Raw genomic sequence first — 27,784 nt, forward strand, 5'->3', positions numbered from 1 at the left:
GTGTGTGTGAATGTGTGTGTGTGAATGTGTGTGTGAATGTGTGTGTGAATGTGTGTGTGAATGGGTGTGTGAATGTGTGTGTGAATGTGTGTGTGTGTGTGTGTGTGTGAATGTGTGTGTGAATGGGTGTGTGAATGTGTGTGTGTGTGTGTGAATGTGTGTGTGAATGTGTGTGTGAATGTGTGTGTGAATGTGTGAATAGTGCTTTGAGTACCTTGAAGGTATAAAAGCACTATACTAATATAATCCATCATTCTTTGGCCTGACATCACCACTGACCCCTCCCTGTTTCATATTTGCCAAATTCCTGCCCAGTCCACGACCAGGTTGTATTCCCAGTACACCATCAGACGTGGCACGATGCCCCAACAGGAGATAGTAAGACCTCCATCTACTCCTTAAGAGCCTGAGCAGATAATACAACCATCAATCTTCCAAGCGAACACTGTGATGCTCCTATTGCTGTTCCCAGACCCGACAGACGGCAAGCAGGAAAGTATGTGACTAATCGTGGTCAAGTTTAAAGTCAAGTGTCATGCCAGTTAAAGTAGCACTATGTAGGATTGTGACCTCTAAGGGGTCATATTAGGATCTCTTTCTACATTTGAAACACTTCCTTCTACACACACTGCAACAACTGAAATCTAAGTAAGATGAAATATGTCAAATAAGGGTGATATTTGCTTATTTTCTGTCTGATAAGATAATTCTTCTCACTAAGCACATTTGATGTTAGAGTGTTTTACTTGTTTTAAGTGTTTTGGTCCTAAATGATGTCAGTAAGATATTACAGCTTGTTGCTGAGATGTTATGAGCTATATTGAGTAAAACATGCTTGAAACTAGAATATCAAGTGTTGCAAAGCTGTGTCATCAACACTCACAAGTATAAAACTACTTTTTTAAAGTCATCATTTCTTATTTCAAGCATGAAAAAAAAATCATGACTTTGACACAATTGTGTCTCATAATTAAAACAGATGACAGCCAAATGGACTTTGCTCTTTAATTTTCAATGCAACAATAGAAAACAGGTACTCATATAGTAGTACAGTTGGCACAGTACAGTAAACTGACAGTTAATATTTAAACATTTGACATTTCTAACAATTTTGAACAGAAATAGTTCATGCACATTCAGATAAATTCTTCAAAATTACAATAAAATTTTTTTGTCCGGGGGCCGGGCTGTATATATGCACACTAATTGACTGAAAGAGCACGCACTTGGCGTGATGATGTCATGTTATCCATGGAAAAATGCATTTTTAGAGCATATGATTTGCCTGAGCGGCTAGGAGACCCCGAGAGTAACAAGCGCTTGCCTTGTTGTCTTTCCATTAAGAACAATAAATTAGTTTTTAGTATAAGTTTGCTGCTTTCAAGAAATGTAATGCCGAGCGCATATCATTATGTCAAGATAATGGCACTAGCATTTACCTCATTTAAGAATATTTTTCAACATATTGAGCAAAAAGGTCTCTTTTTTTCTACCAAGAAAAGTGCACTTGTTATTAGTGAGAATATACTTATTTTAAGCTATTTTGGGGTTCATTGAGGTTAGCTAATTTGACTTGTTTTGGAAAGTATTGACAAGCCAAATGTTCTTCTTCTATTGGCAGATAATTTTGCTTAGTTCAAATAAAATACCCCTCATTTTTGTATTTTTTTTTCTTGTTTTTGAACACTGACTTTTTGCTGTGTAAGATGTAATTCTTTGGACCAAAACTGTGCATAAGTTGTTTTACAACCCATTAGGGTTGTCCCGACACCGATATTTTGATAATGTATTTAGATACTTTTCAAAATAAAGGGGACCACAAAAAATGGCATTATTGGCTTTATTTTAACAAAAAATCTTAGGGTACATTAAACGTAGAATAGAATAGAATAGAATGGACTTTATTGTCATTATATTTGCATATAACGAGACTCCAACTTAAGGTGCGGTAGTGGAAACAAATATGGAATAAAAATAAATCACATAAGTAATAAAGATAAAACATAAGAATTGAAATAAACAGACAATAAAACAATAATAGGGGACGGCGTGGCGAAGTTGGTAGAGTGGCCGTGCCAGCAATCGGAGGGTTGCTGGTTACTGGGGTTCAATTCCCACCTTCTACCTTCCTAGTCACGTCCGTTGTGTCCTTGGGCAAGACACTTCACCCTTGCACCTGATGGCTGCTGGTTAGCGCCTTGCATGGCAGCTCCCTCCATCAGTGTGTGAATGTGTGTGTGAATGTGGAAATAGTGTCAAAGCGCTTTGAGTACCTTGAAGGTAGAAAAGCGCTATACAAGTATAACCCATTTATCATTTAATAAGCAGTCCTGTACAATATACAAAAAACTGTACAATATACAGAACAAAACAAGAGTACTGGATAATGACAATCAGTGTCGAACGTATTAAAATAGTGAACATACTAGACAACTTGTCTTTTAGTAGTAAGTAAACAAACAAAGACTCCTAATTAGTCTATGCAGTAACATATTGTGTCATTTATACACCTATTATTTTGTACACATTATAAAGGACAAACTGTAAAAATTTATTATTAATCTACTTGTTCATTTACTGTTAATATCTGCTTATTTTCTGTTTGTACATGTTCTATCTACACTTCTGTTAAAGGCCTACTGAAATGATTTTTATTTATTTAAACGGGGATAGCAGATCCATTCTATGTGTCATACTTGATCATTTCGCGATATTGCCATATTTCTGCTGAATAAAAAAGCCTTGCCTGTACCAGAAGTAGCGTGACGTCACAGGTTGAAAGGCTCCTCACAATTCCCCATTGTTTACACCAGCAGCGAGAGAGATTCGGAGCGAGAAAGTGACGATTACCCCATTAATTTGAGCCAGGATGAAAGATTCGTGGATGAGGAACGTGAGAGTGAAGGACTAGAATGCAGTGCAGGACATATCTTTTTTCGCTCTGAGCGTAACTTAGGTACAAGCTGGCTCATTGGATTCCACACTCTCTCCTTTTTCTATTGTGGATCACGGATTTGTATTTTAAACCACCTGGGATACTATATCCTCTTGAAAATGAGAGTCCAGAACGCGAAATGGACATTCACAGTGACTTTTATCTCCACGACAATACATAGATGAAGCACTTTAGCTACGGAGCTAACGTAAATGCAGATAGAAACAAAAGAAATAAGCCCCTGACTGGAAGGATAGACAGAAGATCAACAATACTATTAAACCGTGGACATGTAACTACACGGTTAATAATTTCCAGCTTGGCGAAGCTTAACAATGCTGTTGCTAACGACGCCATTGAAGCTAACTTAGCAACCGGACCTCACATAGCTATGCTAAAAACATTAGCTATCCACCTACGCCAGCCAGCTCTCATGTACTCATCAACACCCGTGCTCACCTGCGTTCCAGCGATCGACAGAAGGACGAAGGACTTCACCCGATCATCCGTGCGGTCGATGGCTAGCGTGTCTGCTATCCAAGTCAAAGTCCTCCTGTTTGTGTTGCTGCAGCCAGCCGCTAATACACCGATCCCACCTACAACTTTCTTCTTTGCAGTCTCCATTGTTCATTAAACAAATTGCAAAAGATTCACCAACACAGATGTCCAGAATACTGTGGAATTTTGCGATGAAAACCGAGCTTTTTGTATTGGATTCAATGTGTCCGAATACTTCCGTTCAACCATTGACGTCACGCGCATACGTCATCATACATAGACCTTTTCAACCGGAAGTTTAGCGTGAAATGTAAAATGTCACTTTATAAGTTAACCCGGCCGTATTGGCATGTGTTGCAATGTTAAGATGTCATCATTGATATATAAACTATCAGACTGCGTGGTCGCTAGTAGTGGCTTTCAGTAGGCCTTTAAAATGTAATAATCACTTATTCTTCTTTTTGGATACGTTACATTAGTTTTGGATGATACCACACATTTAGGTATCGATCCGATACCAAGTAGTTACAGGATCATACATTGGTCATAATTTAAGTCCTCGTGTGTCCAGGGATGTATTTCCTGACTTTATAAACATATTAAGTTTTAAAAAGGAAAAAAGATTTTGTGAAGATAATAAGTTATGATGTAATCATAGTAGTATCGACTAGATACGCTCCTGTACTTGGTATCATTACAGTGGATGTCAGGTGTAGATCCACCCATGGCGTTTGTTAACATTGTGACGCCGGTGAGTTATTGTATCCTCCTACAGTGTGTAGTGAAGCATGTTTAGCTATCCATCCAGCCATACATTTTCTACCGCTTGTCCCTTTTGGGGTTGCGGGGGGTGCTGGAGCCTATCTCAGCTGCATTCGCTTAAGTTGTTCAACAGTCCGGGGGTCTTCAATGTGCTATTTTAGGCTTCATAATGCGCCACACATTTTCAATGGGAGACAGGTCTGGACTACAGGCAGGCCAGTCTAGTACCGGCACTCTTTTACTATGAAGCCACGTTGATGTAACACGTGGCTTGGCATTGTCTTGCTGAAATAAGCAGGGGCGTCAGGGGGTAACGTTGCTTGGATGGCAACATATGTTGTTCCAAAAGCTGTATGTACCTTTCTGCATTAATGGTGCCTTCACAGATGTGTAAGTTACCCATGTCTTGGCCACTAATACACCCCCATACCATCACACATGCTGCCTTTTACACTTTGCGCCTAGAACAATCCGGATGGTTCTTTTCCTCTTTGGTCCGGAGGACACGACGTCCACAGTTTCTAAAAATAATTTGAAATGTGGACTCGTCAGACCACAGAACACTTTTCCACTTTGTATCAGTCCATCTTAGATGAGCTCAGGCCCAGCGAATTGTCGACAGCGTTTCTGGGTGTTGTTGATAAACGGTTTTCGCCTTGCATAGTAGAGTTTTAACTTGCACTTACAGATGTAGCGACCAACTGTAGTTACTGACAGTGGTTTTTTTTAAGTGTCCCTGAGCCCATGTGGTGATATCCTTCACACACTGATGTCGCTTGTTAAAGCCTTTTTGATGTTCACGGGCTTAGCTGCTTACGTGCAGTGATTTCTCCACATTCTCTGAACCCTTTGATGATATTACGGAGCGTAGATGGTGAAATCCCTAAATTCCTTGCAATAGCTGCTTGAGAAAGGTTTTTCTTAAACTGTTCAACAATTTGGTCAGGCATTTGTTGACAAAGTGGTGACCCTCGCCCCATCCTTGTTTGTGAATGACTGAGCATTTCATGGAATCTACTTTTATAGCCAATCATGGCACCCACCTGTTCCCAATTAGCCTGCACACCTGTGGGATGTTCCAAATAAGTGTTTGATGAGCATTCCTCAACTTTATCAGTATTTATTGCCACCTTTCCCAACTTCTTTGTCACGTGTTGCTGCCATCAAATTATAAAGTTAATGATTATTTTAAAAGTTTATGAGTTTGAACATGAAATATGTTGTCTTTGTAGCATATTCAACTGAATATGGCTTGAAAAGGATTTGCAAATCATTGTATTCTGTTTATATTTACATCTAACACCATTTCCCAACTCATATGGAAACGGGGTTTGTATGTTCTTCACAGAAAATGAGCCAAAGTCAGTGAGTCCTGAAACCTGAAACCTCGGCACTGCTTAACTCCCTAAAAATAGCATCCTATAATCCCCCCCCCCCCCCCCCCCCCCCCCACCTCTGAGAAGTGCATTAGCTACATGGACTCCCCCCACGCCTAGAAACCCAGAAGATTATGCATTTAAAAATAAGTCATTTGGCTGTGTAGATTTGTTGACGCATGGTGGCATCAAACCAGGAACAGGATACGTCAGCTGCACCCTCTGGCCGGGACAGCCAACATTGCAGCAGTGAGGTCACGTTGCACAAAGTAGTTGAAGGAAATGTGTGCGCTCTAATGAGCGATGGCTTTGTAAAAAACAAAAAAACAGTTTAAAGCTCTGTTGTGGTTCCAAGTGGAAGTGGAATAAGCCAGATTTATGCATCAGATGAATGAGACATTCTTGTCTGTTTGCTACTCGCCTGCATGCATCATAATGGACATAGGAGACCAGATAAGTCTTGTCAATCATGTCCAAAATAGCCCAGACTGACACTTACTAGGAGGAGACATCATCTGTAACAACTCTAATGCAGGTCAGCTGTCTCAGCATGTATGCACACACTTGCTTCCCCTTATGGCAGCAACTGCTACCACACTAACACTACAACACGTAGCTCTATTAACTAGCGCTGTAACGGCACACAAACATTCCGGTTCAGTACGTACCTCGGTTTAGAGGTCACGGTTCGGTTCATTTTCGGTACAGTAAGAAAACAACAAAATATAAATGTTTTGGTTATTTATTCACCAAATGTGTAAAGAATGGCATAACATACATATATACACACACACATAACAATAACATACATATATACACACACATAACAATAACATACATATATACACACACATAACAATAACATACATATATACACACACATAACAATAACATACATATATACACACACATAACAATAACATACATATATACACACACATAACAATAACATACATATATACACACACATAACAATAACATACATATATACACACACATAACAATAACATACATATATACACACACATAACAATAACATACATATACACACACAGGGTCCATTGCCAGGGTTCATGTGGTCAACATATGTCCAATAAAAACTCAATAAGATAAGGCTCAGAATGGTTTCTTAACAAAACCTTTCTACATATAAAGTGCTTTTTTTGATTGATTGATTGATTGATTGATTGATTGATTGATTGATTGATTGATTGATTGAGACTTTTATTAGTAGATTGCACAGTACAGTACATATTCCGTACAATTGACCACTAAATGGTAACACCCCAATAAGTTTTTCAACTTGTTTAAGTCGGGGTCCACGTTAATCAACATTAAACTGCCTCAAATTGTTGCTCAGATTAAATACAATGACAAAACTTTTCTTCTACATATAAAAAGTGCAACATTAAAAGCCTACTGAAAGCCACTACTATTATTATAGAGGTTTATTTGAAATAGGCACAGATAGAGAAACATAGACATCTGAAACAGTTATCCGATGTATGCATCACAGTGTTTGTAGCCAAAGCTCATTTACAACACTTGTCCCCAACAACAACAACAACACAGATCCAACATCATTAAAATAGGAAAATAAAAAATAGAGTGAGTTGATAATAATGATAATACTAATAACACAGACAAAGTGCAAACTAGATAAAAGCCAATAATAATAATAATAACACAGACAAAGTGCAGACTAGATAAAAACCAATTAGTAAAAATGAGTAAAAACTAAACATGGGAACATGATTGTTGCTCAACTAGCCATCATTTTGTTTGTTTTTTGAAAGTGCAGGTCTACTTTTCAAAGTGTCCAGTAAAGAGTTCCATAGTTGTGCTCCTTTTATTGAAAAGGCAGTCTGGGCAAAAGATGTTCTACGGAATGGAACACAACAGTTGCTCGGGTGGTAGATCTGGTACCACTTTGCAGTCTTGTAATTGCCTTGCACAGAAATTGGGGAGCAGAGTTATACAAGCATTTAAAAACCAGTTTGACTGTGTGTAACAAAATAAAATTGGTAAAACTTAAAATATAGTATTTGGTTAAAATTTGGCAATGATGATATCGTATACTCTTCTTGTCTAGAACTTTCAAGGTGCAGTCTGATAGATTATACATCAATGATGAAATCTTAACATTGCAACACATGCCAATACGGCCGGGTTAACTTATAAAGTGACATTTTACATTTCCCGCTAAACTTCCGGTTGAAAACGCCTCTGCATGATGACGTATGCGCGTGACGTAGCCAGTGAAAAAGGAGTATCGGTAGCCCATTGAAGCCAATACAAAAAGCTCTGTTTTCATTTCATAATTCCACAGTTTTCTGGACATCTGTGTTGGTGAATCTTTTGCAATTTGTTTAAAGGCCTACTGAAAGCCACTACTAGCGACCACGCAGTCTGATAGTTTATATATCAATGATGACATCTTAACATTGCAACACATGCCAATACGGCCGGGTTAACTTATAAAGTGACATTTTACATTTCCCGCCACACTTCCGCTTGAAAATCTCCTTTGGATATGATTTATGCGCGTGACGTCATAAAATGCACGGAAGTGTTCGGGCCCTATTGGACACAATACACAAAGCTCTGTTTTCTTGGACAAAATTCCACAGTATTGTGGACATCTGTGTTGGTGAATCTTTTGCAATTTGTTTCATGAACAATGGAGGCTGCAAAGAAGAACGTTGTAGGTGGGATCGATCGGTGTCTTAGCGGCTAAGTACAATACTTACAGCAACACAACAAGGACTACTTACCCTGATAGAAGACGCCTAGCTGATGCTTGCCGCCAAACCCACGGATGAAGTCCTTCGTCGCGCCGCTGATCGCTGGAACGCAGGTGAGCACGGGTGTTGATGAGCAGATGAGGGCTGGCTGGCGTAGGTGGAGCGCTAATGTTTTATCATAGTTATGTGAGGTCCGGCTGCTAAGTTGCTAAATTAGCCTTAGCGTCGTTAGCAACAGCATTCTTAAGCCTTACCAGGCTGAGAATTTTTAACCGTGTATTTACATGTCCATGGTTTAATAGTATTGTTGATCTTCTGTCTATCCTTCCAGTCAGGGATTTATTTATTTTGTTTCTATCTGCATTTGAGAACGATGCTAGCACGTTAGCTCAGTAGCTAAGTGTGTCACCGATGTATTGTCTTGGAGATAAAAGTCACTGTGAATGTCCATTTCGCGTTCTCGACTCTCATTTTCAAGAGGATATAGTATCCCAGGTGGTTTAAAATACAAATCCGTGATCCACAATAGAAAAAGGAGAGAGTGTGGAATCCAATGAGCCAGCTTGTACCTAAGTTACGGTCAGAGCGAAAAAAGATATGTCTTTCACTGCATTCTAGTCCGTCACTCTAACGTTCCTCATCCATGAATCTTTCATCCTCGCTCAAATTAATGAGGTAATCGTTGCTTTCTCTGTCCGAATCGCTCTAGCTGCGTTGAAAACAATAGGACAATATGAGGAAGTGAACAACTGACAACGGGCAAGGCTATTTTTTATCAGAGACCAAAAGTTGCGAACTTTATCGTCGTTGTTGTATACTAACTCCTTTCAGCAAAAATATGGCAATATCGCAAAATGATCAAGTTTGACACATAGAATGGATCTGCTATCCCCGTTTAAATAAAAAAAATTCATTTCAGTAGGCCTTCAAACAGTTTCAAGTCAACTCAGCCTCAGATTAACTTTTCTTCCCCCCCAGCCTGGCTAACTTGGCAGTAAGAGGATATATGGGCTCATTGTTCTTCCACCATAGAAGTGGGTCAAAATCTAGTTTTTAATGCAATATGGACTTATATCTGATGCTATAAAAACATTTGTTATTGCTTTAGCCCTGCCTGACTCGCCAAAGAGAGGCTGCTTGAATGCGGTGGTGACGCTTCAAATGGGTTAGCATGTTGGACGTGTTGTCAGAAGCAGCTGCTGAACAATGTCGGCAAACCTCCGTCCTCCATTGTTGTATCGCGCAGCCAAAGTGTTCCCAAACGGGAGATCTCCCACCCCGGGTCCCGATTCTGGACAGCCAGCACTTGATCCATGGCCACCGGGCCTGTGTAACTCCCCCTCCACAAGGGAGAGGGGTACAGGGGAGAAAATAAAACAAAACGGCAGATCAACTGGTTTAAAAGGGGGGTCTATTTAAAGGCCAGAGTATACAAATGAGTTTTAAGATGGGACTTAAATGCTTCTATATGTTCATTAATGTGCATTGTTCCATGTAACAAATATATTGCAAATGGCGACTTCCTTTCAGGATGTTAGAATAATTATGTGTAAGTTATCACACAACTCTTATGCTTAAAGGCCGTTGCTGTAGTTATTATCAGTTGTGCTGAAGTTGTACTTTTCTTTCTGTGCAAAGCGACTCGTCTCGTATCAGCGTTGGTGTCCAGAATCGGCCTGCTGACTGCCAAGGGCGAACATCGAGTGCCGTGACACAGACAAAGCAGAGACAGGGCGATAACGCGAGTGTCATTAATAATCATATATTGTGTCTAACTGGGGCTGTTGAGATCCCCCCCCCAGAGGCAGCCTCAGTGATGTAACCAGGGACCTCCCGAATAAATAGTGGAGCACGTGGGCAGGATTTTAGAGCGTAGTTTGGATCTGTAACTCGACTACAGCCCAAACGTCTCTCCTCATTGAGCCAAATTGAACTCTGTCTCTGCATGATTCCTTGCTTCTTGTCTGTTGCAATATACATCTATGAACAAGCTTATTGGTGGGTTGTAGTGTGACCGGCAAAAGGTAAATCGGAGGAAATGTGGTCGTCAGTAAATAATGCTTCTGTGCGGCCCGGTAGCAAATGTGTCACTCACAAGTACCGGGCCCCGGACCGGTGGTCGGGTACCACTCCTCCCACACCAAAAAAAAGTAACACCACAGACTGGACAGTTTGTCTTTTAATAAGACTTGAAAGACTTCCCAACGACCTTGACAGCGCACGTCCAAATATATTTATAGCATGTACACATCCCGATCAGTCCGGAAGCAAACGTCTTGCGCATTTGTCACGAGGAAGAGAAACAGCTTTTAAATAGAAATCTCTATTTATGTAGATTGGACCTATTAAAGGTGTACACTCATGAATGCCTCCCATACGAACAATCAGCATTTTTACACAGCAAATCCCTTCAGTGTGTTTTCTAGCTTCATGTGTTCACATCAAAGTTGAACACGTATTAGCCGGGCTGTCCTGTACAAAGTGGAATAAGGTGCACGGACTGCTTTCTGCGGCAACATCTCACATCCTGTCAGGTGATGGCGCCCTCCCATCCATTCATCTTCAGAGACCGTTATTGAGGGTTCAGAACATGGCGTCTTCCGGTGTGAGGCCAAATGCTTTGACACGGGACCACCGCGCCGTCACAGCACCTCTGGAAGAAAAGATAGCATGAAGTGGTTTCAATTGTGACCTGTGCTGGCAAAATGAGTCACAATGAGGACATTTTAAAAACGGAGTTATTGTTATTTCCACATTCTCCATCTAAAGACCTTCAAAATGATATATGGTTTGTTGGAATCGGACAGAAAATGACCGAGTTACATCCGATTGAAGTCGACCAAGTTTGAGGGTCCGTTTTGAGAAAAACCAGCTTAAAGTTTAGTGTTCCAGAACAGAATGTTCCAAAACTAAACTCCATAGCAACCATACCTTAAAAGTCCTTGTAGCAACACCAAAATTGGTACAATTAAAGTCAAATCCCATGTCTGAAGGAAAAATATATATTCAACTCTATTGAAAATGGTTATGTACAAAAATGTCAACACTGTTATGTCACAGTTTTTTTGTTCACTGGTCAGTTTGTCAGCTGGTCAGCTGTCCGTAATATTCCTGACCAGCAGCACTGAGAAGATTCGCCGACTGCAGTGAATTTAGCGCACTTGCAAGCGCCTGTGTACCCTCTCCACCTTCTAAATCCATTACGGAATGGAAAACACTCTATTTTTGTCAAACCATTTTATAAATTTGTTAATTTCTTCTGTTGTTATTTCAGGGTTTCCCACACATTCATTTATTTGTGGCGGCCCGCCACGAAAGAATTACGTCCGCCACAAATTAAAAAAAATTTTTTTTAAAATATATAGATATATTTTTATTTTTTTTTTTATTTTTTGGTCCTCTCCAGCTTCTCAGGCAAATCATATAGTAGATGTAGATGTAGATGTAGATGATCATATAGTTGATGTAGATGTAGATGTAGATGATCATATAGTTGATGTAGATGTAGATGTAGATGATCATATAGTTGATGTAGATGTAGATGATCATATAGTTGATGTAGATGCCCATATTGGCTGTTCACATTTACTTTACACAAGAGAAGTGTAGGATACTTCTCTTGTTGCCTTATTTGTATTTGACTTCATTAAATGTATTTCTATTAGAAACACAACATGTGTATATAACAAAGGGTGCAAAGTCTGCAGGCAGTAGGAAACACATGGTTAAGTGTAGGGAGTAAAACTGATGGCAGTCTAAAGTTCAACATTTTTGGAGCTCTTTGTTCAGTGGATCAGATGTTTGATGAAGCTTTGTGTCTATCTACCACCACTACTGTTTTCTGTTTATTTGTTACTGACTGTGGCAGGACACCTCTGCCTCTGTTTCACTTTATGTTGCTGGTAAATAATATGCTTGTAGTAGTAGGCTAAAGTTAAATTATTTAGTATGCACTAATTAAAGGGGCAGACCTTTAAGAGACATTTTAGCTTTTATATTTTATAAGATATCTTTTTTGTAAGAACCACAAATAATAAATATATTTCAGTGACCTTCTAAATCCATTACGGAATGTAAAACACTCTAACTTATCCACAAAGATAATAATTAAATGTTCGAAAATCACCTTTTTTCACCAAATATTCCGCTGGAATTACTGTGTTGTTTTTCATCAGGGCGCTGCCATGATACCACAATGCACCGCGCGGGGTGATTCAACCAATGAGGGTACGCCTCACAGCGACCGCTTAGCAACAAGACGGATTTGTTTACGTCGGGACAGGTTTAAAAACTCAAATTCTATTGGTTCAGAATGGCGTCGTCGGGAATTCCATGCTCATTTTTAGAAAGTAGGTCAACTTGGCGTCACAATGATAGCAAATATGGCTAGGGGGATTCCCCCTTATTGCCGCCAGTGAGCGTTGAAAACTCTTCATTTTCTCAAGGAATTTTAACACAAAGGACTCATTTCTGAAGACATACCTCGTACAAAACCTTCAAATAAAGGTGATTTAAGATGTTTTCTTGCGATTTGGATGATTGGGATCGCTAGATTGTGGCTTTATGGACTCATTTTTGTGAAAATCTCAATTTCAACCAAGATACATTTTTTTCACTTATTTGCCTGTAGCTCAAAATTAGCCTGTGCGTATTGCGACTCATTTTGCCAGCACGGCTCACAATTAGTGTCAGCCTTTGAGAGGAGCGCCTTTAAGAAATACTGTAGCTCTCCGGTCGACGCCGTCTCACGTGTCCGCACTTCTGCGGAGTGAAAAACGAGAAGAGGCAGAGTTTGGATTTTATTGGAGGAGTGAAGATCCGCTGGCGAGATGAGCAGATACCAACTGAAATAGGATTTTAGCGAAAGACAGATGGGCCGCCCAATAAAACGCTCCTCTGGCGAACACGTGAAGATAGCTAGCAGAGTGGCGGCTTCATTGCGACAAGAGTCCGTTTTCTAAGCCCCTCCAACTGGGCATTCATCATCATCATCATTTCTTTCTATTCCTTCCATGAAAAAGCATATACTGTATATACAAGCCACGTACAGTTGACACTTTCATTGTTTTTTGGTTTCTTATACATTTCCATGATCAGAAAGGAGCAGATGGAAGAATAATATTCTTATATTTATCTGCCCCCTTTTTAACCTCTTAAGGCCCAAGCTGTTTGTTTACATGCTTTTTTAATTTCTCTTTGCTATTTGGGCCTATTGGACCCTAATTAGACTAAAAACTAAGAATTAGGGCTGTGAATCTTTGGGTGTCCCACGATTCGATTCAATATCGATTTGATTCAATATCGATTCTTGGGGTCACGATTCAATTTAAAATCGATTTTTTTTTTCGATTCAACGCGATTCTCGATTCAAAAACAATATTTTCCCGATTGAAAAGGATTGTCTATTGATGGAATACATAGATTTGAGCAGGATCTACCCCAGTCTGCTGACATGCAAGCAGAGTAGTAGCTTTTATAATTGTAAAGGACAATGTTTTATCAACTGATTGCAATAATGTACATTTGTTTGAACTATTTAATGAACCAAAAATATGACTTATTTTATCTTTGTGAAAATATTGGACACAGTGTGTTGTCAAGCTTATGAGATGCGATGCAAGTGTAAGCCACTGTCACACTATTGTTCTTTTATTTTTAATGTCTAATGATAATGTCAATGAGGGATTTTTAATCACTGCTATGTTGAAATTGTAACTAATATTGATACTGTTGTTGATAATATTCATTTTTGTTTCACTACTTTTGCTTTGTTGTGTGTGGTGTTTGTGTCTCCTCTCAATTGTTGTGTGTGGTGTTTGTGTCTCCTCTCAATTGTTGTGTGTGGTGTTTGTGTCTCCTCTCAATTGTTGTGTGTGGTGTTTGTGTCTCCTCTCAATTGTTGTGTGTGGTGTTTGTGTCTCCTCTCAATTGTTGTGTGTGGTGTTTGTGTCTCCTCTCAATTGTTGTGTGTGGTGTTTGTGTCTCCTCTCAATTGTTGTGTGTGGTGTTTGTGTCTCCTCTCAATTGTTGTGTGTGGTGTTTGTGTCTCCTCTCAATTGTTGTGTGTGGTGTTTGTGTCTCCTCTCAATTGTTGTGTGTGGTGTTTGTGTCTCCTCTCAATTGTTGTGTGTGGTGTTTGTGTCTCCTCTCAATTGTTGTGTGTGGTGTTTGTGTCTCCTCTCAATTGTTCTGTTTATTGCACTTCTGAGTGTTGCTGGCTCGGGTTTGGTTTAGGAATTGGATTGCATTGTTATGGTATTGCTGTGTATTGTTTTGTTGGATTCATTAATTTTAAAAAAATAAAATAAATTTTTTTTTTATAAATAAAAAATCGAATTCGAATTGATTTTTTCCCACACCCCTACTTAGAATCATCTTTTGATATGATGTACTTAGTCCATAAGTACACAAACGTGTACTTCATGTTTAGTGACATGCTCATTCTTATTTTTACACTTTTTTCCCCCAAATTCCATAGTATGTTATACTCTTCTGACACCACCAGATGGCAGTATAAGTGTCCACATAAGCGGCCATAAGACCCCAATTCAGTAGTGTACACCATTTTGGAAATAAGAGCTAAAAGGTGCTGTCCACGCATGTGGCCACTAAGCCTTTAGAAAAGAGATGTCCGATAATATCGGGCTGCCGATATTCTCGGCCGATAAATGCTTTAAAATGTAATATCGGAAATTATCGGTATCGGTTTCAAAAAGTAAAATGTATGACTTTTTAAAACGCCGCTGTACAGAGTGGTACACGGACGTAGGGAGAAGTACAGAGCGCCGGTCAACAGCCATACAGGTCACACTGAGGGTGTCCGTATAAAAAACTTTAACACTGTTACAAATATGTGTGAACCCACACCAAACAAGAATGACAAACACATTGCGGGAGAACATCCGCACCGTAACACAACATAAACACAACAGAACAAATACCCAGAACCCCTTGCAGCACTAACTCTTCCAGGATGCTACGATGTACACCCCCTGCTACCCCCTACCGAAACCCACCCCCAAACCCCGCCCACCTCAACCTCCTCATGCTCTTTCAGGGAGAGCATGTCCCAAATTCCAAGCTGCTGTTTTGAGGCATGTTAAAAAAAATAATGCACTTTGTGACTTCAATAATAAATATGGCAGTGCCATGTTGGCACTTTTTTCCATAACTTGAGTTGATTTATTTTGGAAAACCTTGTTACATTGTTTAATGCATCCAGCGGGGCATCACAACAACATTAGGCATAATAATGTGTTCATTCCACCACTGTATATATCGGTCTCGGTTGACAATATCGGAATATCGGATATCGGCAAAAAAGCCATTATCGGACATCTCTACTTTAGAGTTAACACAAATTATTTTAGATGACTTTATAACTATTCCCTCCACCAACACCCGAACTCCAACATACTTTTTCATTTTCGTTTAAAGGCCTACTGAAAGCCACTACTAGCGACCACGCAGTCTGATAGTTTATATATCAATGATGACATCTTAACATTGCAACACATGCCAATACGGCCGGGTTAACTTATAAAGTGACATTTAAAACTTCCCGGGAAATATCCGGCTGAAACGTCGCGGTATGATGACGTATGCGCGGGACGAAGTCCGAGTAACGGAAGTTATGGTACCCCGTAGAATCCTATACAAAAAGCTCTGTTTTCATTTCATAATTCCACAGTATTCTGGACATCTTTTGCAATTTGTTTAATGAACAATGAAGGCTGCAAAGAAGACAGTTGTAGGTGGGATCGGTGTATTAGCAGCGGACTACAGCAACACAACCAGGAGGACTTTGTTGGAGCGCTAGCCGCGCTAGCCGCCGACCTCACCTTGACTTCCTACGTCTCCGGGCCGCCAAACGCATCGGGTGAAGTCCTTCGTCCTTCTGCCGATCGCTGGAACGCAGGTGAGCACGGGTGTTGATGAGTAGATGAGGGCTAGCTGGCGTAGGTGGAGAGCTAATGTTTTTAGCATAGCTCTGTGAGGTCCCGTTGCTAAGTTGCTAAGTTAGCTTCAATGGCGTCGTTAGCACAGCATTGTTAACCTTCGCCAGCCTGGAAAGCATTCTTCATCGTATGGGCAGCTGTTTTCCGGCACCCGGACCTGAGGCCGAGGGTCTATGCCTTTTACCACCCCAGGCCCGGGGGGCCCTCCCGTTCATATGTCAGGACACACAGAAGTGAGCCAGGTCACCGAGCAGTCATCCAGGTCCGCCAGGCCACGCAAACCATTAGGAGCACGATAAATCGGGCAACGCAGGATCACGTGGTCGGCAGTCTGCTCCTCCGCGCCACACTCACACGTCGCGTTAGGTGCTAAGCCCCACTGGAACATGTTTGAGCGAAAGCGACCGACACCAGTTCGGAGGCGGTTAAGCCTCACCCAGGCCACTCGTGGTAGTGAGAGGCCTGGTATTGAGCCGGTGTCAGGTATGAAGTCACGGGGTCTGGAGGAGATGGTATGCTCCAGGTCCGTGCTCCATTTGTGATTCGCCCAGTGAGCCGCCCTGATGTTGTTGTCACTGCATTGCTGCAGGAGCTTCAGGGCGGCTGGTACCAGTGGGTCTCTGGAGGGGAGGCGGGGCGTTGGCTCTGAGGAGAGTGTGAGCCTTTCATGGAGCAGGTGGTTCTCATCCATGTTTGCCTGGCCCGCCAGAGTTGCTACAGCACCTTGGCGACGAAGCTCAGCGGGTTGGATGCCTGCTAAGATGGGCAGTAGCTCCACAGGGGTGGGGCGCAGGCATCCAGTGATAACACGCAAGGCTTCGTTGATCGGGACATCAAGTTGTTTAGAGTGAGCACTGCGCGCCCAGACAGGTGCGCAGTACTCAGCAGTTGAGTAGACCAGGGCAAGTGCTGCTGTTCGCAGAGTTCTTGCCCCGGCACCCCAACTGGACCCGACCAACCGTCTCAGCAGTGAGACGCGGGTGTTGAGTTTCTTGCGTGTTGCCAAGAGGTGTTTACGGAAAGTGAGCGACCTGTCCAGGGTGACCCCAAGGTATTTAGGGTCAGGGCGAGGGTCTTCAGGTGTAGGACGAGGCCGGCATAGGGTAAGGGAAGCCCCATCCGGCTTCCGCACCTCGAACCTGATCTCACGATCCGCTTCCCAATTGTATAGGTGGAAAGCTTGTGTCACCGTCTTGGATTCGCTGAGCTTCAATCTCCAGTTATGGAGGTAAGCCACTAAAGTCTCCATGTCCTGGCTTAGAGTTCCCTCCAAGGCCTGGAAAGCATTAACCGTGTATTTACATGTCCACGGTTTAATAGTATTATTGATTTTCTATCTATCCTTCCAGTCAGGGCTTTATTTTTTTGTTTCTATATGCAGTTAAAGCACGATGCTATCACGTTAGCTTGTAGCTAAAGCATTTCGCCGATGTATTGTCGTGGAGATAAAAGGCACTGAATGTCCATTTCGCGTTCTCGACTCTCATTTTCAAGAGGATATAGTATCCCAGGTGGTTTAAAATACAAATCCGTGATCCACAATAGAAAAAGGAGAGAGTGTGGAATCCAATGAGCCAGCTTGTACCTAAGTTACGGTCAGAGCGAAAAAAGATACGTCCTGCACTGCCTCTCTAGTCCTTCACTGTAACGTTCCTCATCTACGATCTTTCATCCTCGCTCAAATTAATGGGGTAATCGTCACTTTCTCGGTCCGAATCTCTCTCGCTGCATTGTAAACAACGGGGAATTGTGAGGAATACTAGCTCCTGTGACGTCACGCTACTTCCGCTACAGGCAAGGCTTTTTTTTATCAGCGAGCAAAAGTTGCAAACTTTATCGTGGATTTTCTCTACTAAATCCTTTCAGCAAAAATATGGCAATATCGCGAAATGATCAAGTATGACACATAGAATGGATCTGCTATTCCCGTTTAAATTTTAAAAAATCATTTCAGTAGGCCTTTAAGCATTTTCACAATGACACGTCCAATCCAAATCAAAAATCAGTGTGATATAATTCCAGTTGTCTCTTTTTGTAACTCTTTTTAAATCCAAAGATATTCTTGCAACTTTTTAAGTCTTTCTTTAGAGAATTCACAGCAGCAACAGACAAGCACATTTCTATCAAATGTGTTGGCACTCTTGGATGTTTAAAGTCATGCGGCCTTCTGTGCTTCTCATCTTCAGACGTGAACACTAATAACTTTTGTAAGTCCTTCGGAAGAACTTTATTTCTAGCTTTGAACATCACTAATTTGGTGTATCAGTGAGTGCCATTACCTGCAGCATGTTGCGGTTTCAATGGCCCCGCCTTCTTCATGAAGGTGTCCTCGCTCTCAAACCCCAAGATGTCCTCAGGGGCCATGCCGGTCTCAGACCTGCCCTTCGCCCCGTTGGCGGCGTTAATGATGATCTCCTCAAAGCTGGCGGCGTCTCCTTTGCCGGACAAGCCGTTCTCGTGTCTCACGCCGAGCTGGACCCCGTTCAAGGTCTGGGTCGGGGGGCTGTGAGGAAGGTGTTAGAACTTCGCTTGAGTTCTACTGTAGGACGTTAGTTAGTGTTTGACTTTCACCTTTGTCTCACGCCACTCTGGCCATGCTCTCTTTTGTTGTTGTTGTTGTAGGCGGGTTGTTGTTGGGCAGATTCTGGAACAAGAAGAAGGACGGACTGTTTGTCAAACCCACCATGCAATTGCCTACTTTCTCCGGTTAACTTCTTTTTACGCTTGAAAATACATGCATATTGAAATTGATTATACTGGAGCACATTCATGTTATAAAGAGCCATATATGCAATACAATGCAAAGCTTTCATAATAAAGACACAAAATAACCTCCATGCAAAAACTGCAATCTAAGTAAGATGAAATATGTCAAATAAGGCTGATATTTGCTTATTTTCTGTCTGATAAGATCATTCTTCTCACTAAGCAGATTTGATGTTAGAGTGTTTTACTTGTTTTAAGTGTCCTAAATGATGTCAGTAAGATATTCCAGCTTGTTGCTGAGATGTTATGAGCTATATTGAGTAAAACATGCTTGAAACTAGAATATCAAGTGTTGTGTCATCAACACTCACAAGTAGAAAACTACTTTTTAAAGTCATCATTTCTTACTTCAAGCATGAAAAAAAAAATCATGATGCTGAGTGCATATCATGATGTCAAGATAATGGCACTAACATTTACTTCATTTAAGAATATTTTTCAACATATTGAGCAAAAAGGTCTCTTTTTTTCTACCAAGAAAAGTGCACTTGTTATTAGTGAGAATATACTTATTTTAAGCTATTTTTGGGTTCATTGAGGTTAGCTCATTTGACTTGTTTTGGAAAGTCTTTACAAACCGAATTTTCTTGTTCTATTGGCAGATAATTTTGCTTAGTTCAAATAAAATACCCCTAATGTTTGTAATTTTTTTTCTTGTTTTTGAACACTGACTTTTTGCAGTGTGATCGTAACAATCCACATTTTTTGTTGTTATTGTGCAAACCAGTGGTATGAAAACACGGAAGTGTAGCTCCTCGCTTGTGAATGCAAGTGTTCCTACAGCAGGGTTTCAAATTCTGTCAGGGATACACCAACGCACTGCGGGTCATTTTTAAAATTGTCCTTATGTCCTTTTTGTGTTGAGCTGTTTAAAAATGAGTCATTAAAGCAAACTAATTGTACAGTCGTAGTTTTAAATACTTGAATATTATATGTCTAAAGGTATCTTTTTTTTAAAATGATGAATTGATGATTAATCATAATTAATTTGGAGTTATCTATGTGTCAGAAAAATTGTATGTAAATTATCAAAAAACTTTCCTTTCTCTGAGTTCCCAGTGAACAGACGAAAGCTGTCTTTGTTGCACCAAGCCAAAGGCTTGTAAAATTCCATTGTGTACGATGGGAGGAGACGGGAGAGGTTATCTATTTTGATCCAAGACCTGCTCAAGCTAGATCCAGGACCAGTCCAAGCCCGAGGCATCTTTTTCTTTTGTGTTAATGTGACCGAAAACAATGGCTGTTTACATACCCCCCTTTCCTTTACAAACATCTGTTGTTATGTAAACAGGGAAAGTCCAAATAAAAGAGGTGTACAATCTATTCGCCAGAGCGTGCTGGAGACTGTACAAGAGTACAGCCCAGACGTTTCTCCTCAAATTGAGCCAAATTTAATTCTGTCTCTGTTTAATTCCTTGCTTCTTGTCTCGTTTAATAGATGTCATCAGTGTTTGAACCTGACACTATGATCTATAATTGCGACTAAATATTTTAATCAGCCCTAAATATTGTATTATACTAACATAATAATGAGTAATATATCATTCTCATTTTTCAAAATTGAAGAAAACAATGGCAATATGTGCAACAATTTAGCAATAAAAAGACAAAATGATAATATGGCCAAATGTTTTCATTAAATGACCGTTTTAACTGTGCTAAATGAGGTTCAAATATGGCCTCTTCTCCACATTATCAGCTAAACACGCCTTTTGTCAAGCTTTTAAATGATGTCAATTAGAAGAAAGTGAAATTGAACGCATTAAAATAATCCCCTCAATTCCCCCCCAAAAATGGATTAAGTGGCTGGAATATAAAGACAATATAACATACGTCCACAAACGTGGATGCATATGCAAAAGTGCAATATATTTATCTGTACAGTAATCTATTTATTTATATCTGCACCTTATCGCTCTTTTATCCTGCACTACCATGAGCTAATGCAACAACATTTCTTTCTTATTTGTACTGCAAAGTTCAAATTTGAATGACAATAAAAGGAAGTCTAAGTCTAAATTTTAGGTAAGGCAGTTCTTAAAGAGACAGGCGCAAAGACATTCATGTAAGCATAAATATGAAGTATATATTGAAAAAGTAGCTTTTTATCGATCGTCTAAATGCTGCTATTTTGCTTCCCCAACATGTAATGACCAGCAGCTGTGTAATGTGTGCCATTATAAAACAAACGCAACACTTCATGTGTGCTCCTCATTGAATGTTTCCTAAGGCCGTCCCACAGTCCCTGCAGTGCGGACAACAAAAGAGCACACATGGGTCCCATTGTGCACACAAAGAGCAGCTGTGCAGGATATAATAATATTTAAAACAAAAACGTGCTCACTCTGATGTGACTTTATGAAAGCGAGAAGAAAAACTGCAAGCTTGACAAAACAGCAGATGATGGACGGCATGAATTCATGTGTGGCACGCAAAGTAAGTGTTTTTAATCGCATTGCAGCTCATTCTGTTCTATTTGCTGTGTTCTACATGATGGACAGCATAAGAGTGTAAGGTTCATTATGTGAGTGTATTAGTGCCCAGTGAAGTTGGCACCTTGTGTAAATGATCAATAAAAACACAATACAACAAATCCTTTTCAACTTATATTCAATTCTGCAAAAACAAGATATTTAACGTTCCAACTGGCAAACTTTGTTATTTTTCGCAAATGTTAGCTCATTTGGAATTTGATGGCTGCAACATGTTTTAAAACAAAGCTGGCACAAGTGGCAAAAAAGACCGATAAAGTTGAGGAATGCTCATCAAACACTTATTTGGAACATCCCACAGGTGAGCAGGCTAATTGGGAACAGGTGGGTGCCATGATTGGGTATAAAAGCAGCTTCCATGAAATGCTCAGTCGTTCACAAACAAGGACGGGGCGAGGGTCACCACTTTGTCAACAAATGCCTGAGCTAATTGTTTAAGAACAACATTTCTCAACCAGCTATTGCAAGGAATTTAGGGGTTTCACCATCTATGCTCCGTGATATCATCAAAAGGTTCAGAGAATCTGGAGAAATCACTGCACGTAAGCGGCAAGGCCAAAAACCAACATTGAAATGCCCGTGACCTTCGATCCCTCAGGCGGTACTGCATCAAAAAGCGACATCAGTGTGTAAAGGATATCACCGCATGGGCTCAGGATAACTACTGTTCGTTGCTACATCTGTAAGTGCAAGTTAAAACTCTACTATGCAAAGCGAAAGCCATTTATCAACAACACCCAGAAACGCCGCCGGCTTCGCTGGGCCCGAGCTCATCAAATATGGACTGATGCAAAGTGGAAAAGTGTTCTGTGGTCTGACAAGTTCACATTTCAAATTGTTTTTGGAAACTGTGGACGTCTTGTCCTCCGGACCAAAGGGGAAAAGAACCATCCGGATTGTTATAAGGTGCAAAGTGTAAAAGGCAGCATGTGTGATGGTATGGGGGTGTATTAGTGGTCAAGACATGGGTAACTTACACATCTGTGAAGGCACCATTAATGCTGAAAGGAACATACAGCTTTTGGAGCAACATATGTCTTTTTCATGGACGCCCCTGCTTATTTCAGCAAGACAATGCCAAGCCACGTGTTACAACAGCGTGGCTTCACAGTAAAAGAGTGCGGGTACTAGACTGGCCTGCCTGTAGTCCAGACATTGAAAATGTGTGGCGCCTAAAATAGCAGAAGGGAGACCCCCGGACTGTTGAACAACTTAAGCTGTACATCAAGCAAGAATGGGAAAGAATTCCACTTCAAAAATGTGTCTCCTCACTTCCCAAACCTTTACTGAGTGTTGTTAAAAGGAAAGGCCATGTAACACAGTGGTGAACATGCCCCCCCCCCCGACAAATTTTTTGCAATGTGTTGCTGCCATTAATAACTAAGTTAATGATTATTTGCAAAAAAAACATGTTTCTCAGTGTGAATGTTAAATATCTTGTCTTTGCAGTCTATTCTATTGAATATAAGTTGAAAAGGATTCTCAAATCATTGTATTGTGTTGTTATTTACACAAGGTGCCAACTTCCCTGCTTTTGAATGCTAAATGCAAGTTTGGTTGAAGACTCACCTTGGCTGCATTCTGCCTTGCTGACTGGAGGGGGCGACGGGGATTTAGTCTCCTTCTGTGGAGTGAATGTGAAGTTTGTATTGCAAGTACTGGACTTAGTAAATATTCCATAAAATCCAAAAGTACCTTTTCACCTGCGTCCGTCTTGCGCGTCCTCTTCATGATCTCCTCCAGGCGCTGTGGAAAAGTAATAAATATGACATCATGCAAAAACTTGCAGGGCTCTCTTCTTGTTTATGGAATACATGGACTGTCATCCGCTTAATAAAACACCTTTATTATTATTATTATGCTTACTAAAACACCTTTATTATTATGATTATGCTTAATAAAACACCTTTATTATTATTAATATGCTTAATAAAACACCTTTATTATTATTATGCTTAATAAAACACCTTTATTATTATTATTATGCTTAATAAAACACCTTTATTATTATTATGCTTAATAAAACACCTTTACTATTATTAATATGCTTAATAAAACACCTTTATTATTATTATTATGCTTAATAAAACATCTTTATTATTATTATTATTCTTAATAAAACACCTTTATTATTACGCTTAATAAAACACCTTTATTATTATTATGATTAATAAAACACATTTATTATTATTCTTATTCTTAATAAAACACCTTTATTATTCTTCTTCTTAATAAAACACCTTTATTATAATGCTTAATAAAACACCTTTATTATTATTATTACGCTTAATAAAACACCTTTATTATTATTATTATTACGCTTTATAAAACACCTTTATTATTATTATTATGCTTAAAGCACCTTTATTGTTATGACGCTTAATAAAACACCTTTATTATTACTATTATTATTACGCTTAATAAAACACCTTTATTATTATTATTATTATGCTTAATAAAACACCTTTATTATTATTATTACGCTTAATAAAACACCATTATTATTATTATTACGCTTAATAAAACACCATTATTATTATTATTATGCTTAATAAAACACCTTTATTATTATTATTATTACGCTTAATAAAACACCTTTATTATTATTATTACGCTTAATAAAACACCTTTATTATTATTATCACGCTTAATAAAACACCTTTATTATTATTATTATGCTTAATAAAGCACCTTTATTGTTATTATGATGCTTAATAAAACACCTTTATTATTATTATTACGCTTAATAAAACACCTTTATTATTATTATTATACTTAATAAAACACCTTTATTATTATTATACGCTTAATAAAACACCATTATTATTATTATTACGCTTAATAAAACACCTTTATTATTATTATTATGCTTAATAAAACACCATTATTATTATTAGGTTTAATAAAACACCTTTATTATTATTAGGCTTAATAAAACACCTTTATTATTATTATTAGGCTTAATAAAACACCATTATTATTATTAGGCTTAATAAAACACCTTTATTATTATTATGCTTAATAAAACACCTTTATTATTATTATTATTCCGCTGTGGCCGCAGCAGAGGGGACAGTCAGGAGTGGTCACATGACTTCCTGTGCTTTAATGGAACCTCCAAAGGCCAAGATCCTCTGCATGTGGTTGTGTTTGAAAGTAGTTTGTGTTAAAGTTGCCACCATCAACTCAGCAGTGCAACTTCATGCTGACTCGACACTTTGCAGCTTTTCCAATATTGGTTCTGTGGCTGCTGTGTTATGCAACATTTGAGAGAAGTAATGCAACACAACATTAGTTTGATTACATGTCCACTCAGCAAGCCTCAAATGGTTCATTTGGGTTGAGTGTTATTTTCTCTCCTCTTTACCGCAATTTACAATCCCTCAGTTAGGAGAGTATCAAACTCCACATTTTGTGCCTTCTTTTATATTTCTTTACATTTTCGTAGCTTTTTTAGGGTGACCTCTTACCAAAACTTTGTTCAGCGAGCATGTTTTTTTTTTCTTTGGATTTTCATGTTTCCTATCCAACAACACTTGGTGCCAAATATAGAGCAGTAGTTGTAACTCTTGGGTTGTGCATCCATCATGCAGCATTGATGGTCTGTGCATCCATCATTCAGCATTGATGGTCTGTGCATCCATCATGCAGCATTGATGGTCTGTGCATCCATCATGCAGCATTGATGGTCTGTGCATCCATCATGCAGCATTGATGGTCTGTGCATCCATCATTCAGCATTGATGGTCTGTGCATCCATCATGCAGCATTGATGGTCTGTGCATCCATCATGCAGCATTGATGGTCTGTGCATCCATCATGCAGCATTGATGGTCTGTGCATCCATCATGCAGCATTGATGGTCTGTGCATCCATCATGCAGCATTGATGGTCTGTGCATCCATCATTCAGCATTGATGGTCTGTGCATCCATCATGCAGCATTGATGGTCTGCATCCATCATTCAGCATTGATGGTCTGTGCATCCATCATGCAGCATTGATGGTCTGCATCCATCATTCAGCATTGATGGTCTGTGCATCCATCATTCAGCATTGATGGTCTGTGCATCCATCATGCAGCATTGATGGTCTGCATCCATCATTCAGCATTGAAGGTCTGTGCATCCATCATGCAGCATTGATGGTCTGTGCATCCATCATGCAGCATTGATGGTCTGTGCATCCATCATGCAGCATTGAAGGTCTGTGCATCCATCATGCAGCATTGATGGTCTGTGCATCCATCATGCAGCATTGATGGTCTGTGCATCCATCATGCAGCATTGATGGTCTGTGCATCCATCATGCAGCATTGATGGTCTGTGCATCCATCATTCAGCATTGATGGTCTGTGCATCCATCATGCAGCATTGATGGTCTGCATCCATCATTCAGCATTGATGGTCTGTGCATCCATCATGCAGCATTGATGGTCTGCATCCATCATTCAGCATTGATGGTCTGTGCATCCATCATGCAGCATTGAAGGTCTGTGCATCCATCATGCAGCATTGATGGTCTGTGCATCCATCATGCAGCATTGATGGTCTGTGCATCCATCATGCAGCATTGATGGTCTGCATCCATCATTCAGCATTGATGGTCTGTGCATCCATCATGCAGCATTGATGGTCTGTGCATCCATCATTCAGCATTGATGGTCTGTGCATCCATCATGCAGCATTGATGGTCTGCATCCATCATTCAGCATTGATGGTCTGTGCATCCATCATGCAGCATTGAAGGTCTGTGCATCCATCATTCAGCATTGATGGTCTGTGCATCCATCATGCAGCATTGATGGTCTGCATCCATCATTCAGCATTGATGGTCTGTGCATCCATCATGCAGCATTGAAGGTCTGTGCATCCATCATTCAGCATTGATGGTCTGTGCATCCATCATGCAGCATTGATGGTCTGCATCCATCATGCAGCATTGAAGGTCTGTGCATCCATCATTCAGCATTGATGGTCTGTGCATCCATCATGCAGCATTGAAGGTCTGTGCATCCATCATGCAGCATTGATGGTCTGTGCATCCATCATGCAGCATTGATGGTCTGTGCATCCATCATGCAGCATTGATGGTCTGTGCATCCATCATGCAGCATTGATGGTCTGCATCCATCATTCAGCATTGATGGTCTGTGCATCCATCATGCAGCATTGATGGTCTGTGCATCCATCATTCAGCATTGATGGTCTGTGCATCCATCATGCAGCATTGATGGTCTGTGCATCCATCATGCAGCATTGATGGTCTGCATCCATCATTCAGCATTGATGGTCTGTGCATCCATCATTCAGCATTGATGGTCTGTGCATCCATCATGCAGCATTGATGGTCTGTGCATCCATCATTCAGCATTGATGGTCTGTGCATCCATCATGCAGCATTGATGGTCTGTGCATCCATCATGCAGCATTGATGGTCTGTGCATCCATCATGCAGCATTGATGGTCTGTGCATCCATCATGCAGCATTGATGGTCTGTGCATCCATCATGCAGCATTGATGGTCTGCATCCATCATTCAGCATTGATGGTCTGTGCATCCATCATGCAGCATTGAAGGTCTGTGCATCCATCATGCAGCATTGATGGTCTGTGCATCCATCATGCAGCATTGATGGTCTGTGCATCCATCATGCAGCATTGATGGTCTGTGCATCCATCATGCAGCATTGATGGTCTGTGCATCCATCATTCAGCATTGATGGTCTGTGCATCCATCATGCAGCATTGATGGTCTGCATCCATCATTCAGCATTGATGGTCTGTGCATCCATCATGCAGCATTGATGGTCTGCATCCATCATTCAGCATTGATGGTCTGTGCATCCATCATTCAGCATTGATGGTCTGTGCATCCATCATGCAGCATTGAAGGTCTGTGCATCCATCATGCAGCATTGATGGTCTGTGCATCCATCATGCAGCATTGATGGTCTGTGCATCCATCATGCAGCATTGATGGTCTGTGCATCCATCATGCAGCATTGATGGTCTGTGCATCCATCATTCAGCATTGATGGTCTGTGCATCCATCATGCAGCATTGATGGTCTGCATCCATCATTCAGCATTGATGGTCTGTGCATCCATCATGCAGCATTGATGGTCTGCATCCATCATTCAGCATTGATGGTCTGTGCATCCATCATGCAGCATTGAAGGTCTGTGCATCCATCATGCAGCATTGATGGTCTGTGCATCCATCATGCAGCATTGATGGTCTGTGCATCCATCA

General features: G+C 40.3%; 1 protein-coding gene across 4 annotated transcripts in view; it reads right to left on the minus strand.

Annotated features, from left to right (window-relative positions):
- Positions 1-10,482: 10,482 nt before the first annotated feature.
- Positions 10,483-27,784, minus strand: part of LOC133659735 (MAP7 domain-containing protein 1-like) — a 96,195-nt gene continuing 78,893 nt past the window's right edge. For all 4 annotated transcript variants that reach the window (XM_062062398.1, XM_062062396.1, XM_062062395.1 and 1 more), the window contains 5 exons: positions 23,227-23,277; positions 23,101-23,155; positions 18,845-18,917; positions 18,553-18,776; positions 10,483-10,968 (listed from right to left, as the gene is read on the minus strand). In XM_062062398.1, the coding sequence (XP_061918382.1) occupies positions 10,958-10,968; positions 18,553-18,776; positions 18,845-18,917; positions 23,101-23,155; positions 23,227-23,277 (414 nt within the window). In that variant the 3' untranslated portion in view covers positions 10,483-10,957. The remainder of the gene's footprint in view (positions 10,969-18,552; positions 18,777-18,844; positions 18,918-23,100; positions 23,156-23,226; positions 23,278-27,784) is intronic.

Source organism: Entelurus aequoreus, linkage group LG11 (assembly GCF_033978785.1).
Source record: "Entelurus aequoreus isolate RoL-2023_Sb linkage group LG11, RoL_Eaeq_v1.1, whole genome shotgun sequence".
NCBI lineage: Eukaryota > Metazoa > Chordata > Actinopteri > Syngnathiformes > Syngnathidae > Entelurus > Entelurus aequoreus.